The following is a 16243-nucleotide window of genomic DNA, read 5'->3' as shown; positions in this document are numbered from 1 at the left end:
TCGGGGCGATCGGCAGCCAGCAAAACAGTAAAAACAGCAGACGACCTTTACTCGCGACGGGCTTAACGCCGCACGGGCGAGTCTGCTTTGATTATATTTCCACTTCCTGGTGTGGGCGGAGCTTGTTTTCCCACGGCAGCAACAAGGTAACTGAAGGCAGGTAGCTTCTCTGGTCACAGCAAAAACAGCATACTGCAGACGCCCTTCACTCGCGATGGGCTTAACGTCGCAAGACTAAGGGAATCGATGTTTCCCAGTACTAACAGCCTGAAGGACATGTCGGTTTCCCCATAGCAGATGAAGAATGCAGAAAAACACAATGCAGGACCCCTCTCAGGACAGAACTGGACTGGACGCAGGTAAGCTGTTTCGGACGGTGATCACTGCAGCACGGTGACACAAAAGGCCTCACTTGTCAGTCAGACTTTCCCTCCTATCTCAGGTACCCTTGACGCTAGGACGCTGCAATGTCGCTGAAGTAAATCTTGTAGAACAAGCAGAGGATCCTCCAAGTTTCCGGCCGCATCTCGGAATGGTGACGTCAACACAGTAGCCTAGACTCACAGCTGGTCAGCCACAGGACAATCCCGGGACACTTCCGAAGGCTTTACTTCGCAGGGTACCAAACAGACACCGAGAATGAATGCTCCCTCCACTACAAGGGTCACAGCTCCCTCGCAGGACTGCTGAAGATAACAAGTGAGACGGGGCTCCTCCGGGGCAGCAGCAGAAGTTAGTTGGCAGACTGGTTTCCGGTCTCTTCACGGTTCTCACTGCTGGACAGGATCACTGAAAAATTGGTGCAGGGGGTCCTCTTCTTACCCCAATACTCCCAATTACAGGACTAGACCAGACAGTCCCAGCCCACAACCTGCCAGCAAACACACACACAGCCCTCCAGTAGCCCGCCAAAAGCCTCTACTTTCCCAGACAATGGAAGTCCATATAAGGGTTTTCCAGACCTCACAGGCCAGGAAGAAGGCTAATAAACAAGATGGCCATTGGACATGCGTAAAACCATGTGGCATATCCATATTTGGACACTAGCCACAGTTAGTAGCCAAACATGGTAAGGCTAAAAGGAAAAGCACCAAAAAATTGTAAAAAGTCACTGCTGTCACCAGCTTGTACATTTAGCATACTTAGAGTAACCAAACATTGTTTACGTGTTAGTCTAGGGCAACACAAAAAGTGTACCCCGTTGTACTGCATTGTAAAATGCATTGTCTGATGACAAGTTAACTCAAGTGATAACTGGTTACTAAAAGTAGTAACAAAGTCGCAAGACTAAGGGAATCAATGTTTCCCAGTACTGACAGCCTGAAGGACATGTTGGTTTCCCCGTAACAGATGAGCAAAAGACAGTGTAGTGAAGCTTAAGGCTGCACTGGAAAAAATACAGGGCACGATCAAAAATAAAAGCAAAAAGTTTGGGGGTCAATAAAAATAGAAGGAAAGGTGCAGTAAAGATAAATATTTTCTAACATATTCCCAGCCTGTCGACCAGGAATATTAATGAGCATGTTAATCCATGCCAGACCAATGCTGGAGAACAGGAGTTGCAGGTAAGTAACTTATTCAATATGCCGGAGGGAAGTGAGAAAAAGTCTCACCTTCAAAGTCAGTGGAAAAATCCCAGTGAGTCCAGCAGTGGTGATGGCAGGCTCAGGACCAAGGTTATATTTGCAAATAGAAACTCTCACTAACACATTCCAACAGAGCTGGTTATGAAAATCCTTTTTATCAAGACCTCCAGAATACCCAGTTGTTCTCAATGGGGAAGGTGTCATAAACTCAGGATAATGGAGACGCATGAATGGAAGTCCAATCAAAGCAGCGGTTCCAGTATGTCTGCAATAGTCACATTCTGGTTGTTTTAAACGTTTATTCTTGCATGCAATAATTCGAACACAAGATTTAAATGTGCCATATCAAAATGTCATCTCTCCATTTTTAATTTTATGTTGCAGGTGCAGGAATTTGGAGTCTGTGAGGTTCGAGATTTAAAACCCAATGGTGCAAACATTTTGGTTACAGAAGAAAATAAGAAGGAATATGTCCACCTTGTCTGCCAAATGAAAATGACAGGTAACTCTCTAAGCATAGGAACAGGGGGCTTGCAGCTTGGTTCTGTTGTGCAACTCTAACTTTTTTGAATTCCTGTTTTCTTGCACATGGTAAAGGCTGGGCCTAGAATAGTTTATGCTCTTCTGTCCCTAAGCAACTTTTGGGATAGAGTTGGATATATTTGGTAATATTTCACCCCTTCTTGTCTATTTTTAGGAGCGATACGAAAGCAGTTGGCTGCCTTCTTGGAAGGCTTCTATGAGATCATCCCAAAGCGTCTCATCTCCATCTTTACCGAGCAGGAGCTAGAACTGCTCATCTCGGGGTTACCTACAATAGACATAGATGACTTGAAGTCAAACACAGAGTATCACAAGTACCAGTCCAACTCCATCCAGGTGAGCATAGGGGGTGTTCAAGTGGTTATTGTTTGTGGGTAAGAGGGTAGAGAGTTTGGACATGTTGCCACTATCTTCCATGTAAGTATATATTTTATGGATCTTAGTGTCATGTCTTTCTCCTCACAGATCCAGTGGTTCTGGAGAGCTCTACGCTCTTTTGACCAAGCTGATCGGGCAAAGTTTCTTCAGTTTGTCACTGGCACTTCAAAGGTCCCCCTACAGGGCTTTGCAGCTCTCGAAGGGATGAATGGCATTCAGAAGTTCCAGATCCACAGAGATGACCGGTCAACAGACAGATTACCTTCTGCTCACACCTGGTAAGAACTGCGATTCAATTCCAACATGTCCCTCTTCTTACACTTTCTATTTGCCTCGTGAGTGTGGTAGCTCATATGTAGTTTCCTACCTGCCACATTTCCCTGTCCGTTTTTGCACACAATGCACATGGGTACTGACTTGTACTCCTATGTCCCGTCCCCTTTCCTCCATACTTATGGCTGTCCATCCTCAGGGACGGGACTGGAACACTTTTTGCATAGCACAAAAACGAATTTCCCATTTTTTTTAAAAAAAGAATGTTGCACGGGAGGCTAAGCGCCGTGGACATGGTGTCATGCACTGAGTCCCATGCAGTGAGTGAACTGCCTTCTGCACAATATACCAGCCAGGGAACCAATAACTTACTCTAGCTGGCCGATAGATTGTGCAAACCGATGAGGAATTTAGATGTCCTCTGGGCGGTCTCTGCAGCTAAAAGGGGAAGGGACAAAGTGTGGTGTGCAAAATCTCTCCCTCTTCCCCCAGCCCACCCACAGCCGTGCGTGACGTACTGGGGAACGAAGTCTTGTCATGTACGGACCGTCCAGAAGGCGCCATCGCAACTGCCAAGGACGTAGCCGGAGACTGCGGAACTGAAGCGTAGTACCCAATGCAGTGAGTTTGGAGGGCGAGAGAATGAGGGCTTCCACCCAATGCCTGCGGACCCCGAGGACAATTCGGATGAAGCTGGTGGGAACGTGAAGGTTTTCCAAGCATTCCCACGTCGGCTCCTCCAGACTGTAACCCTTCCATTCGATGGGTAAAAATGTCGACCACAACAGAGACTGGAGTCGAGAGCGGCTCTTACTTAGTACGCATCTGCGAACCCCAACTGGACAGGGTTGGGGGGGGTTAGTAGGCGTATTTCAGGTACGTACGGTTTCAGTAGAGGTTTGAAAAACAGGGTGAACACTCCATGAATGTGGCAACTACAAACGGTAAGCAACTGGGTTAATGAAAGGAATAATCTTGTAGGGGCCAAGAAAACGGGGCAAAAATTTACCAAAACCAGGCCTGTTGAGGTGAGGTGAAGAGAAACAAACTAGGTAACCAAGGTATAATGAGCAGTACTGGTTGGTGCCGAGCTGCATATGCACGCTTGCGTAGGTGAGCGTCTTCTATGTTTCCGAACGTTTGTGTGAACTTCCTGAAGGTTTTGAAAGCACGCATCAGGGATAGCAGTGCTTGTGAAATGGAGTAGAGGCAGGCTATGAGGGTGCTGACTGTTTAGTGCACAAGTGAGAGAAACCTGTTGATGAATTATTATACGCAAATTCAGCGGTAAACAGCATGGCTAGCCAGGTATCCTGATAGTGTAGATAAAGGCACCACAGGAACTGTTCAAGAGTATTGTTAACTCATTCCATTTGACCCTTGATCTCTGGATGGTAAGCAGAGGAGAAGCGTGCGTCAATGCCCATAAGTGATGTAAGGGCCTGCGGAAAATGGGAGGTAAATTGGAGACCACGATCAGAGATAACAGGGAGAAGCCCAAAGAGATGGAAGAAGTGTTTGAAGTACGGATCCGCTAGAACAGGAGCCGAAGGGAGACCGAACAGGGAACGAAGCGTGCCATTTTGGTGAAACAGTCCACCACCGAAATGATATTCTTCCACCCCACCAGCAGTAAATCATTAAATCCATGCTCACCATGTGCCAAGGTTTGTAAGGAATCGGCATGGGTTGTACTAGTCCCATGGGTCTACCCTGTATGTTCTTTCCTTGAGTACATATCACACAAGTCATAACATGATTGATAGTGTCCTCCCGTGCCACCAAAATCAGCGTTTCGGGAAACTGATGATCTTCTTTTGACTGGGGTGCCCATGGACTTGGCATCATGGTACGATTCCAGGGCTTATTGACTATTTATTTTTGCAATTTATATAGCGCACCAAGCCCTAGGGCATCTAGGCGCTCTTCTTGACCGTGGTTAGTACAGTAGTTACAGGTTAGATGCTTAGCAGTCATTTATAAAAAGTTAGTTACATATTTGCAAATACAGTTACATGGTTACACCAGTATTAGGCTGGACAACATGTCTTAAAACTGTGTTTCTTGAGTGAAGAGCCAAGTTTTCAATTGGTTACGGAACATCCAAAATGAGTCTTCAGACCTTGGTTTGACTGGAACAGTGTTTCATAGTCTGGCAGCCTGGGCAGGAAATCTACTCCCTCCAGCTTTCTGAAGTCCCAATCGAGGTGTGGAGAGTAGGTGCTAATGAACAGAGTGTGTGTGTGCCTGTTGGATTGTCATCTAGAGATTTTATCTGCTAGGTAGTTGGGGGCTACATTGTGCAGGCATTTGCGTGCCATATTGAGTTTTGTAGACTGTGTTTTTGCACAGGAAGCCAGTGATTGTTCCTTCTTATCGATGAGATGTGAGCATTTGTGGGTACGTTTAATGCTGCTCTGAAGGCATTATTTGCATCACCTGTAACCTTTTTAAGTTGAGTCTTGGTGCCTACATAGAGAGCATTCCAATAGTCCAATGTGGACAGGATAAGTGCTCTAGCTAGTGTGATGCAGCTATCGGAGGACAGGAACGGTCAGCATTGATCAGTTTGGTCGTATAGGCTGCTGCTGAAGCTGTGGCCTTAAGTTGTCGAATTACTGTGAGTGATGAGTCTAGGTAGAAACCTAACGTTTTTATTTCTTTAGACACCTTTATAATGTTGCCATCAATGTTGAAGGCCTTAACGGCTTCACCCAGTTTGTTTGGACGGAGTTGAGACACTAAGAGGAGAAGTTTGGTTTTGTCATTCAAACCCAAACCATGGTGGGCCATCCAGGTTTGGATCGTTTGGTAGATGACGTTAATAGAAGCAGAATCAATGTCATGCGAGCCTGTGATAGGGATGAGGATTTTGGCGTCATCTGCATAGTTAGTGTAGGTGACACCCAAGTCATCCTGGCAGTCGAATAGATGTTTAGTAAATATATTATAGAGTGTTGGAGAGACACCTGAACCTTGAGGTACGCTGCAAGTGACAGGGCAAGGCTGTGCTGCTGCGGTGGGGGAGAAGACTCATCATTCTGTCCGTGAGGAAGGATTGTGTCCATTGAATCACTTTGGGTGAAAAGTGGGCAGCGGAGGCTAGATGTTCAGAGTTTGTTGTGATTGACCAGATCAAATGCTGCATCGCGATTCAGTAGGTTTAGCCGGGCTAATTTGCCTTGATCTTTAAGCTTGTCCATTCGTATTTTCAAATCCTACCGTGCTCTTTCCGTCCCATGTCTAAGGCGGCAGCCTGATTGTCTGAGGCCAAGGAGGTTGGTGACTTCCAGGTATTGTTGGATCTGAAGGTAGGCTACTCTGTCTAGTATCTAAAGTAAGCAAGGCACTGTCGTGATGGGGCGGTAGTTGGTCGGGATGTTGGGTTCGAGCAATGCCGTTTTTAGTAATGAGTACCTATGCATTTTTCAGGTTGGTAGGGACTGTACTATTTTTAAAAGAGGTGTTGATAAGCCTGGTAATGAATGGGGTTAGGTCAGCCGCACAGTCTTTAATGACTGCTGCTGGGCTTGGGTCACCTTGGCATCTCAAAGGTATGAGACTGTTGATGATTTTAAGGACTTTGTTGTTGGTGACGGGAGTGAATTCGAATTGAGTGCCTATACTGCAGCCAAATAAGGAGGCGATTGTTGAAGCGGTATGGGAGGTAGTATTCAAGCTTTTTTAGTTCTATTTTAGATTGTAGGACCGTTATTTTGTGGGATAGAGCTTGCTGGATGGTAGTGCACCAGTTGACATCTTTGTTCCAGCCTTCTGGGGGTGGTACTGGCGATTCTAGTTTTGTCAGGATGGCGAAGAGTTCCTTCATTCCTGATTTGGCATTCGTTATTCTGTTGTTGTAGTTTGCACTTTTTGTTTGAATAACAGACTAGTTTCTTGATTAGGAAGGTACAGGCGTCTTTGGATGTAAGGAAGCCACTCCTGGAATTTCACATTCCAGACTTCGATTTCATCGCCATGGGAGGATAACCAGTCTTTAATGGCCGTTGTCATTGGTACAGGCGGAGTACAAAGACAAATGAAATGCTTGGTTGGGAGAATTGTGTCCGGGTAGCGGGGCAACCGGTCTCCGTGGGAAATGCTAGACAAGGAGTCGCCATTGCCATGTTTCAAGGCAGGGCACTGTTTAATCAAAAAGTCAAATGCTGAAAAGAATAGGTGCCAACGCACCTGGCGACAGTTCATGCATTTGATAGAGGTCCGGTCCTGGATATTAAGGTGATCTGTTAAAAACACTGTGGGCCATTCGAAACACCTCCTTGATTGCCAAAAGCTTTTTTCTCTTACCGTGTAGTTGTGTTCCACAGGCGTAAATTTGCAGGAATGGAACTCCACTGGGTGTAAAATTCCTGTAGTCTGGCATTCCTGGGAAAGGATAGCCCCTACAGCAAACAATGAAGCATCTGCTTTGACTACATAGGGTATCTTGGAATTGGGGTTTTGTAATGCTGGAGCTTTGGTTAAGACCGCCTTGAGAGTATCAAAAGGCTTTTGAGAGTTTTGATTCCAACAGAAGGGCACTGATGGCCTTTTAAGTCTGGTTAATGGAGCAGTTATAGTGGAAAAACCAAGAATAAAGCGTTGGTAGACGTTTGAAAAACCTGCAGTTTGGACGCTTTCAATGATATAGGTGCAGGCCAGTCTATGACAACCTTGACTTTGGTCAAAGTTTGGTCAAGACTTTGGTCAAAGAATGAATCCCAAGGAATTTGATGGATTGAGTGTGGAATTGGTACGTGTTAGGCAAGATTGTTTGCAGTACCTTTTGGGTGCACTACAGCAACCCTGACCTTCTGGCAATAGGAACCCAACCTTTGGTATAAGTCTGTACTAAACAGGCTGGTAGCGTGTTGAGCAGCTTATCTCAAGAGGGGTCTATGTGAGCTGTAGGGGAGTTGCACAGAGATTCACAGTGACAAGTATTCAAATAAACTCTTACACACAAGGTTTGTTGATTAAACAATTATTAATTTATCAGTTAGAATAAGCCTTCTTCAGAAGGGGCAACATAACAGTAACACTCAAATACACTTCAAAAATACACACTCTTAAGATGTCTAACTCAGTAAGTACTCATTTGGGATGGCCCACAGACACTATCTACACCCTCAGGTGACTTCAATAGTTAGGGTGCTGGGGACATTGACATATTCCTAAATCTGATTCTAAATGCAACAGTGATATATTAAAGCAAAAAGGTTATTTAGAACAACACAAGAGATCCCACAAATATTCTGAAGCAGGTAAGTACTTTTGGTAACACGTCCCTGGAAGGAAGACACAACACCTAAGCAGATGAGAGAAGAGTCATTCAGGGAGCTAGGCCAGCCAATGTTAAGTTAGCAAATGTAAAGGTGAACTGAAGCACTTGCAGGTAAGTAAGTCTTGCAAAATGTTTTAGAAGTCTTTGTAGAATAAAAGAAATGTATAGTTGGGCAACAAGTGATTAGGCTTGTGAGGTAAAGAAGCTGTTAGCAACTCTACAGGGGCCCACCGAGAAAAGTCTCCAACGAGGGCAAGCAAGGTGGCACAACAAGAGGTAAGTTCTCTGACTTTACAGTACCTTTTAGATTGAAGAAAAGTGCAGCAGATGACTTCTGTTCCTGTGCAGCTCTGCAGATCCTGGTGTTCCTGGGCCTCAGTCGTGGGAACAAGAGGGAGGACTTCTGCAGACTCCTGCACTACAATGGGATGGTCACCGCTCGCAACCGGCAATTTTCAAACAAGTGTCACTTCGGTGTTTCAGCTCCTACATCTACCGCAAATAGCAACACCACGGTTCCTGGCTGTAGAGGTGGGCTTTCCTTGTATCTGGGGCCCAGCACTCTGTTAAGGGGGCTCAGGCTCAGTCAGTCCTGCTTCCTGGGAGTCCGGAGGATCTTCCTGGAACTCTTGGCCAGCTTAAAAGCAACGCACACGATCTGGTGTTCATCTCCCTGGCTATTCGGTTCCAGCAGCAACTGCAGTGGAATTTTAACCAGCTCCGAGAGGATGTCCAGGTGGCTTACCTTGGAGTTGATTGGTCCCACAAACTCAAAGGGAGAAGTCGTCCTTGCAGTGGCTTATCTGTCAATACGGAGTTGGAGTTTCAGCACAGCAGCAGGGTTTCACCGGGCAAACCAACGGTCCAGGAGTTGCAGCAGGCATCCTCTTCAAGTTCTTCTTCGGTTCCTTTGTCCAGTGGTCGAGACTGCCTTCCAAGCCTTGCCTTTTATGTAGGTTTCTCCCATTCATTCTAGCCTAGCTGTCAGTTACCCAGCAGGGTGGTTGTCCTTGCCGGACAGCCAGCCGATCAATCACCTAAGATTGCATTCCTGTCTCCTAGGAGACTAAGCACAGGGAGTTTCAGGCACCTCCCTAGCTTCCTGCCCCCGCCAGACACCCTGGAGCCAGAGGCGGGCTTCAATCGTGAATCCCGCCAAAGGCAAAACGAACAAAGGGACCAAACCTGGTTTGGCGCGCAGAGTAAATCTCAAGAAGGACCTTTCCACAAAGAAATGCAGAAAAAAGAAGACGGGGCCATTTTGACAAAAATGGCACCAATGGGTGCTTTACCGTGGCTGCGAACGCAGTCCGCGGTAAAAACACACAATGGTGGTTAAAAGTAAACCACTGCCACCAGCCATTCGATGAGGAAAGGGTAACAAAAATGTTACATGAGAAGCTAGACAAAGGGGATACTAAGTAACCCGTCCAGCATCCTATTGTAAGAAAGTGTGTGCTGGGTCTAGAAAGGTATTCGTGTAAGCAAAGTCAATTTCACTTCACTACTCTTGGAAACAGTAGTGTGTCCAAGAGAAGGTATAAAAACCTTGGGGAAATCTGAAAGGCTTCCCTGTGTCACTGCACTGAAGGTGCTGTATGACACAATGTAAACGATGATGCCTATAGAGTTTGTCAGACTCCACAACCAAAAGAAACACAGAGAGAAAACACATAGAATTAAAAGTACGAAGTCCCCAGGTTCAGCAAAAGAGCTGGGTGTCTCCAAGGTGGTAGGAATTTAGCACTAATCTGAACATTCTCCCCAACAGTATGTTTCAACCTTTGCATACAAGGAGTGTCGTCTCACCATCTCAGAGGTGTGTATGAACATGACTGGAATAAGCGGATGAGAAAATCAATAGATAGTCCAGATGGACTATGACCTACAGATCTAGGATGTCATGGAATAAATCATTCATGAATTCTTGAAAGGTCACGGGGGCAATGCACAATCCAACGGGCGTTATTGTATATTCGAAGAAGCCATGTTGTGTACACAAGGCGGTCTTCCATTCGTCCCCACAACACGACCCATCCAGACAAGGTAGTAGGCCCCTCTAAGGTCAAGCTTTGTAAAAATGGCAGCTTGTTTCAACTGGTTGCGAAGTAACCACGATCAATGGAATTGGGTACCTGTTCTTTATGGTAACCTGATTCATTTGTCTGTAGTCGACACAAGGTTTTAAGTCCCCTTCCCTCTCTGGCATGAAGAGGATGGGACTGGCCGCTGACCTAATTTGTCAGTTTCTTAAGCATTTATCAACCTATTCCTTTAATACCTGTTCCTCCTTCAGGGTCAACTCTCTACGCAACGAGTTCGGATCACCTGGTATGAGGTTTATTGGGAAATCGTAGAAACAGTGCGGGTGGGGGTGTAAGTGTTCAGCCTGCCGTTCATCAAAAACATCAAGGAATTCATGGTTTCTCAGGTGGTATGATAGGGTCAGTGGCCCCTGTTAGGGAGAATTCTCTGTAAAGGCTAATTTCCCAAACCTAGTGAGTGCCCCAGCAGCTTTGCTGGATTTTTGGGGTTTATTTTTTTCTCCTGCTAAGAGTGAGACTCTCTTCCTCCCACTCCAATACCTGATTTGAGGTGTTCCTTTGACTTTGTATGTGTTCTATGGGCTATTGGGTCCTTTACCCCATAGGGCTTGATGTGTTTTTTGGTATGTGGGTTACACAACACCCTCCTTGCCGTAACCCAGGGGTGTCGTAGCGACCCCCAAACATAGACTCCATACCCTGGGACTGACTACTGTCTCCCAGGGCATGTAAAGTCACCATTGGCTTTACTAGTCTCAAATTGTGAACAGAACCAGTACAAACCATCCTATTGTGGATGTACTGGTCGGGGCAATTTGATTGCCCCAGGGTCTGTTGTTCGAGGGGGCACTGTCCAGTTCCCCCCCGACCGAGTTTTGGCTGGTGGCAGTGAATACTACTTTTTATATTCCACCGCGAATATATTCCTATGGGATTTTCCCATTGTTCGAGGCTACCACTTTTTAAAATAGCCTCGAACATACCGCCGGTTTATTAAATTAATATTAATTCACCAGTTGGTAATTTTTGCCAAAACTTGGTTCAAAAATGGCGTTTGTGTTCACTTCTGTGACTCCAACCCAAGTCGAGCCCTTTGTTCCACTTTTTGGCGGGCTTCTCCACAGAAGCCTCCAAAAGTGGTGCCACTCTGTCTGGGTACCACATGGGGTGTGCGAGGGGGTTTAGACACCCTGGACTGAGTTGCCTCGGCAACTCAAGTCGCACTCTTGTGTGATTGGCCCAAGTGGTGAGCCGCCCGGCTCACCACTTAGCATGTTTGAGTGACAGCTAGGCTGAATGAATGGGGGTTTTCTGCATAAAAGCAGGGCTTTGGGGACTGGAACTTCAGAAGTCGCCACAGGACCTGAAGAATCCGAGGAGGGAGAAGCCGAGCCGACCTGCAACGACGACACCTGACGTGGAGTTTGAAGCAAGGGGGAACCAGTGCAACAACTTTGATGGCAAAAGGTGGCGGTGAAGTCAAGCGTTCTTAGGGCCCTTATCGATGGAACTGTTATGCAGTTGCAACCAGGGCATCCCCAAAATGAAACCAAACTGGGGAGTGGCAGTGAGGTTGAATGTAATGCTTTCCAAGTGTTCTGGATACATGAGTAGGGTTAATCCAGTGGTGTGTTGACTAATGGCACCAGAAATCAGGGCCATGCCATTAACTGTTCGTAATGGATCAGGTTCTACCTTTTCTTGGATGGGCAAAGCAAGTTCTTTTGCAAGGGTGATGTTGACATCAGCACCTGAGTTGGTGAAAAACAAGCACTGAATAAGGTTCACGCCCTGGAATCACGAGTCTTACTGGGAACCAAAAATGGGTCAGGTTACTGGGAGCGGCATTGAGGGGTGGTTCAAGAATCCGGCTCATCCAGCCCCACTGGTTTAAGGATGTGCCATCCCAAAAACCACCATTTTCATTGGGCCTTTTGGGACATTCCTTAACATTGTCTTGTCTGCCCACAGTAGAAGCACGCATTGAGGACACATCTGCGTTCCTTCTCAGCAGTGGTGAGAGGACTCCTTAAGCCCTTTATTTGCATGGGTTCAGGAGCTTTCTCGGAGAAACCTGTCGTAGAGGTTGGTATCCCATTTCAAAAAGATGTCCTAACCGAGGCCAAGTCCATTTGGAAGAACCCTCACTCAGTCGCGACGACCAGTAAGAGGATTGATGCTCAATACCCACAATTATACTTGGACTTCCCAAGCCTATCCTCAAACCCTCATCGTCCGTCCGTCGAAGTTTCATCAGGGACAATGTTTTCAAAGTCAGCCTCGACTTTGGTCGCCACTCAACATGCCAGCCAACTTTCTAAGGAGGATAATGTTTTAGAATTCTATGGCTAGAAGATATGCGCCAACGCATCTCTGCACCTACGCCAGGCTAACTGGTACACTTTTCTCAGCGACTAATCATCGCTTATGGCTGGAAATTGCTGATTTTTAGCTAGATTTGCCTGAAGAGAGGATAGCAGTTTTTAATCTGGTTTAGCTGAAGCTAAACGGATTGCCCAGGACCTAGAGTCCACACCTCATCACATTGATACAGCCTCTAGAGCAATAACTATTGGAGTTGATCTAAGACGTCGACTTGGGTGAGAGCCACCTATTACAATACAGATGTTCATGAAAAATTCTAGACTTAACCTTTGGGGGAATGAGTTATTCCACTCATCAACCGAGGAGTTGAACAAGAATAAAACGTACACTGCTACGGCCAAATCTCTGACTGTATTGACGAAGGGTCCCTAAAACCCTTTCAAACATCCAGGCAACCACTCTCTGACTTCAAAAGTAAACATTTCTTGGATACCATGAAAGAAAGGGCAGGCAGTCTGTCTGATAGGTCGCCCAGCTCTCTAAGAAGAAAGCAGCAGAAAGCCTCTAATAGAGGAGAATCTGCTGCTGATATAAAAAAGCAATGATTTGTACGTTTGGATCGACTCCTCCCTGGTCAGAGGCTGAATTTCAAGCTTCCATCACAGTTAGCATACCATGTGGGAGGATTCCTGGACCCTTTCAGAGGTTACAGGTTACCCTTTCCCTCCCCCCTCCCTTCATCTTCCCCTCTAATTCAGCTAGGATCGGCCACTATCCTTCAAGAGAGTGCCAATATTTTGGCAATCACAGAAATCGAGGAGGTTCCCCTTCATGAAAGAGGTTGCAGCTTTTGCTCTCGCCTGTTTACGGTACCCAAGAACATCATGCAAGCCTGCATGCACAGTGTTGGACCTAGAGATGGTCAAGATGTTTACGCCAGCTTGCATTCAGAATGCCTTTAACCAGGGAGATTGGTTGTGCGTGGTGGATCTAAAGGAATGCATATCTGCATGTTTCCATCTATGCTGAGCACAATAGATTGCTCAGATTTTCCCTCGGACAGTGGCATTTTCAGTATCCGGTGCTCCCATTCGGACAAAATGCCACCCCCAGAGTAATTGCGAAACAGATTACTCACATAGAAGTGCATCTGAGAACGAAGGGAATAAACATTTATCCCTACTTGGACTGGCTCGTATAAGCAGAAACATGGGTGCTACAGCAGCCCTAGAGCAGTTACTACATTTGCTCTTCAGTCTGGGGCTGTCAGTCAGCCACAAGAAATCTTGTCTGTTCCAACGCAGGACATCACCTTCATAGGGTTCAGATGGGATGCAAGAGTGGGCAGTGTGTTCCTCGCGCAACAAAGGATACTGGACATAAGGTGTTCGATTTCACAGTTTCTAGTGTGAAAAGCCACGTTGTATCTTTCAACCCCTACTGGGCCTCACAGTGGCATCTATCCTTGCCTTGCCTCTGGCCTGCCTCAAGATGAGCCTTGTCTAGTTGCATTTACAGGACTTCTGGGACCAGGAGACGGAGCCTCATTTGAAAAGGATTCCGATTAACCCCAACTTGAGGCTAGACCTGCTGTGGTGACTGTACACGACAAATCTCCACTAAGGAGTTACAGGAGTGACCGGTTGGGGGGCCCCTTCGGGTCTGCTCCAAACGTGCACACTATGGTCCACAGAGGAATCCCAATGGCACATAAATCTGCTGGTACCTCTGGCTGTTTTTTAGAGCACTAAAGTCCTTTTTTTCCTTGGTGCAAAACTCCAGAGTTCTTGTAAGAACTGGCAGCCATATTTTTATGTAAACAAGCAGAGCGGGACAAGAATCCCATCTTCATCATTCATCAATACAAATTTGTGAATGGGCAGTGCAACACCCGATATCTCTCCAAGCTGTTCACTTAGAGAGAGACCTCAACACTAGAGCAGACCCCTTTAGCTCTTTCTCGTGCTGCAACCTTGAATGCGAGCTGAGAGACTCGGTTCTTCAGCGGAATTTCTTAAAATGGAGTTCCCCTCAGGTGGATCTTTTTGCAAAGTCGCAGAATCACAACTGCTAATGTTTTGCGGCCTTCATGGGACAGGATACAAAATCCTTCGGGGTTGCTCTGCAGATCACTTGGGACAGCGAAGAGTGCTATGCATTTCCCCCAATTACGAGGATTCTGTCAAAATTCGGAAAGTCGATTAACTGGACTCTATTATTGATGGCACCAAACTGACTGACCAGAATTTTGTTCTTGGACCTTCTACACCTCAGTTCTCACAGTCCATGACTAATCCCTACAACTCGAGATATCCTGTCACAGTCGGAGGGGAAGGTGTTCCACTCATCCCTGTTTTCGCTGAGCTTAGCAGCCTTGTATCTGACCCGTTATTATTTGCTAGGTTGGGCCGGTGAGATGACAATATGGCTATTATGCAAGCTGCCAGGAAACAGTCCACAAGGTACTAGTATAATAGCAAATGGACTAGTTTCTGCATTTGGATGCTGGAGCGTTCTCTAAATCCTCTTCATCCTTCCTTGGGCAATATATCGTTTTTGACTTACTTACCCTCGACAGGAGTGAACATTCACTCTTGTAGTACAAGCCCCATCCAGTCTGGGATGTCAGCATAGTATTGCCAGTACTATTCTATAAGCCGTTTGAGCCCATCTCAGCCACTGACATAAAACTTGTTTCACTGAGACAGCCTTTTTGCTTTACATACGTTTGGCTCGAAGGGTTGGCGAAATTCAGGCACTGTCTGCGTCAGAGCCTTGCTCTATATTTTATAAAGATACAGTTGTTCTTAGAACACACCTGAAGTTACTACTCCAGTTTGTGTCAGCTTTTCACTTGAATCAAGAAGTATTTATGCCTACATTTTACACTTGCACAGTCAGACCTAATGCAACTGCAGTGAAATTCCAAAGCATTGGTAAAGCAGCAACTTGGTCTTCCTTTTCTGCATTCTGCAAACACTACTTCATGGATACCGGAGCCAGATCGAATACTAGATTCAATCAGGCAGTTCTGGAGAACCTGGTTCCTTGAAATGATTTTCCAGCCACCCAGAAAGATGAATGCTTAATAATCTACCAGAAGTATGGATGAAAGTGGGTGATTTAGGAGTAAGAAAATGGTACTCGGCACAGTGACTTCTGACCTTCTAGTCTATAGTCCACTTTCCTCCATGCACCCTGTCTGCCGTCCTCCTATAAAGAATGAGTCCGGTATCCCGTCTAGATAATCTGACGGCTGTTGCCGGTAGGCGGAGTTGGCAGGTTTCGCCATGCCCATGTTGCTGTGCCTCCCACGCACCACAACAGTTTAAAAAAAAAAAATCCTTTTTCTCCAGCATTGGATGTTTCATAGATGCACATGCTCTTGAATATTCCCTGTTGTCCATTAGTCATTTTGGGTCATACTTCCAACAGCCAATGAGACAGGTCCCCTTTGCTTCACCCTTGGTGGCTATCTTCAGATTTTCTTTCCTGCACATTAAGTGTTGGGAGTTCTGTAGAATTCTCTCTTCTAGAAATGTGGTGATTTTTTTTTTGTCTATTTTTATCCATTTAACCTTCGTTTGGTGCTGTATCGCTTCTTTCCCATGGCGATGAAGTTTTGGCCCATTCCATTGCTGCCGAAGTAGCTATCTTTCGTCTGATGCCCTTGAGGGGTCCGTAGAAATGAGATACGAGGAAGAAAAGCCTTTTCAAGGCCTGTTCGATATGTAGCCTAAAGAACGCTTACATCGAAGATCTTAATGAGCAGTGTCTTTAATATCATTACTCAGACCACGACTTGACCA

At 46.0% G+C, this 16243-nt stretch overlaps 1 protein-coding gene across 5 annotated transcripts in view; it reads left to right on the top strand.

Moving 5' to 3' along the window:
- Positions 1-16243, top strand: part of HUWE1 (HECT, UBA and WWE domain containing E3 ubiquitin protein ligase 1) — a 2445223-nt gene that overhangs the window by 2383819 nt on the left and 45161 nt on the right. For all 5 annotated transcript variants that reach the window (XM_069645305.1, XM_069645304.1, XM_069645303.1 and 2 more), the window contains exons 80-82: positions 1971-2088; positions 2284-2465; positions 2595-2785. In XM_069645305.1, the coding sequence (XP_069501406.1) occupies positions 1971-2088; positions 2284-2465; positions 2595-2785 (491 nt within the window). The remainder of the gene's footprint in view (positions 1-1970; positions 2089-2283; positions 2466-2594; positions 2786-16243) is intronic.

This window comes from Ambystoma mexicanum, chromosome 2p, assembly GCF_040938575.1.
Source record: "Ambystoma mexicanum isolate Mex_15411 chromosome 2p, UKY_AmexF1_1, whole genome shotgun sequence".
Classification (NCBI taxonomy): Eukaryota; Metazoa; Chordata; class Amphibia; order Caudata; family Ambystomatidae; genus Ambystoma; species Ambystoma mexicanum.
The sequence above is the reverse complement of the archived record's forward strand: the minus strand, read 5'-3'. Positions and strand labels throughout refer to the sequence as shown.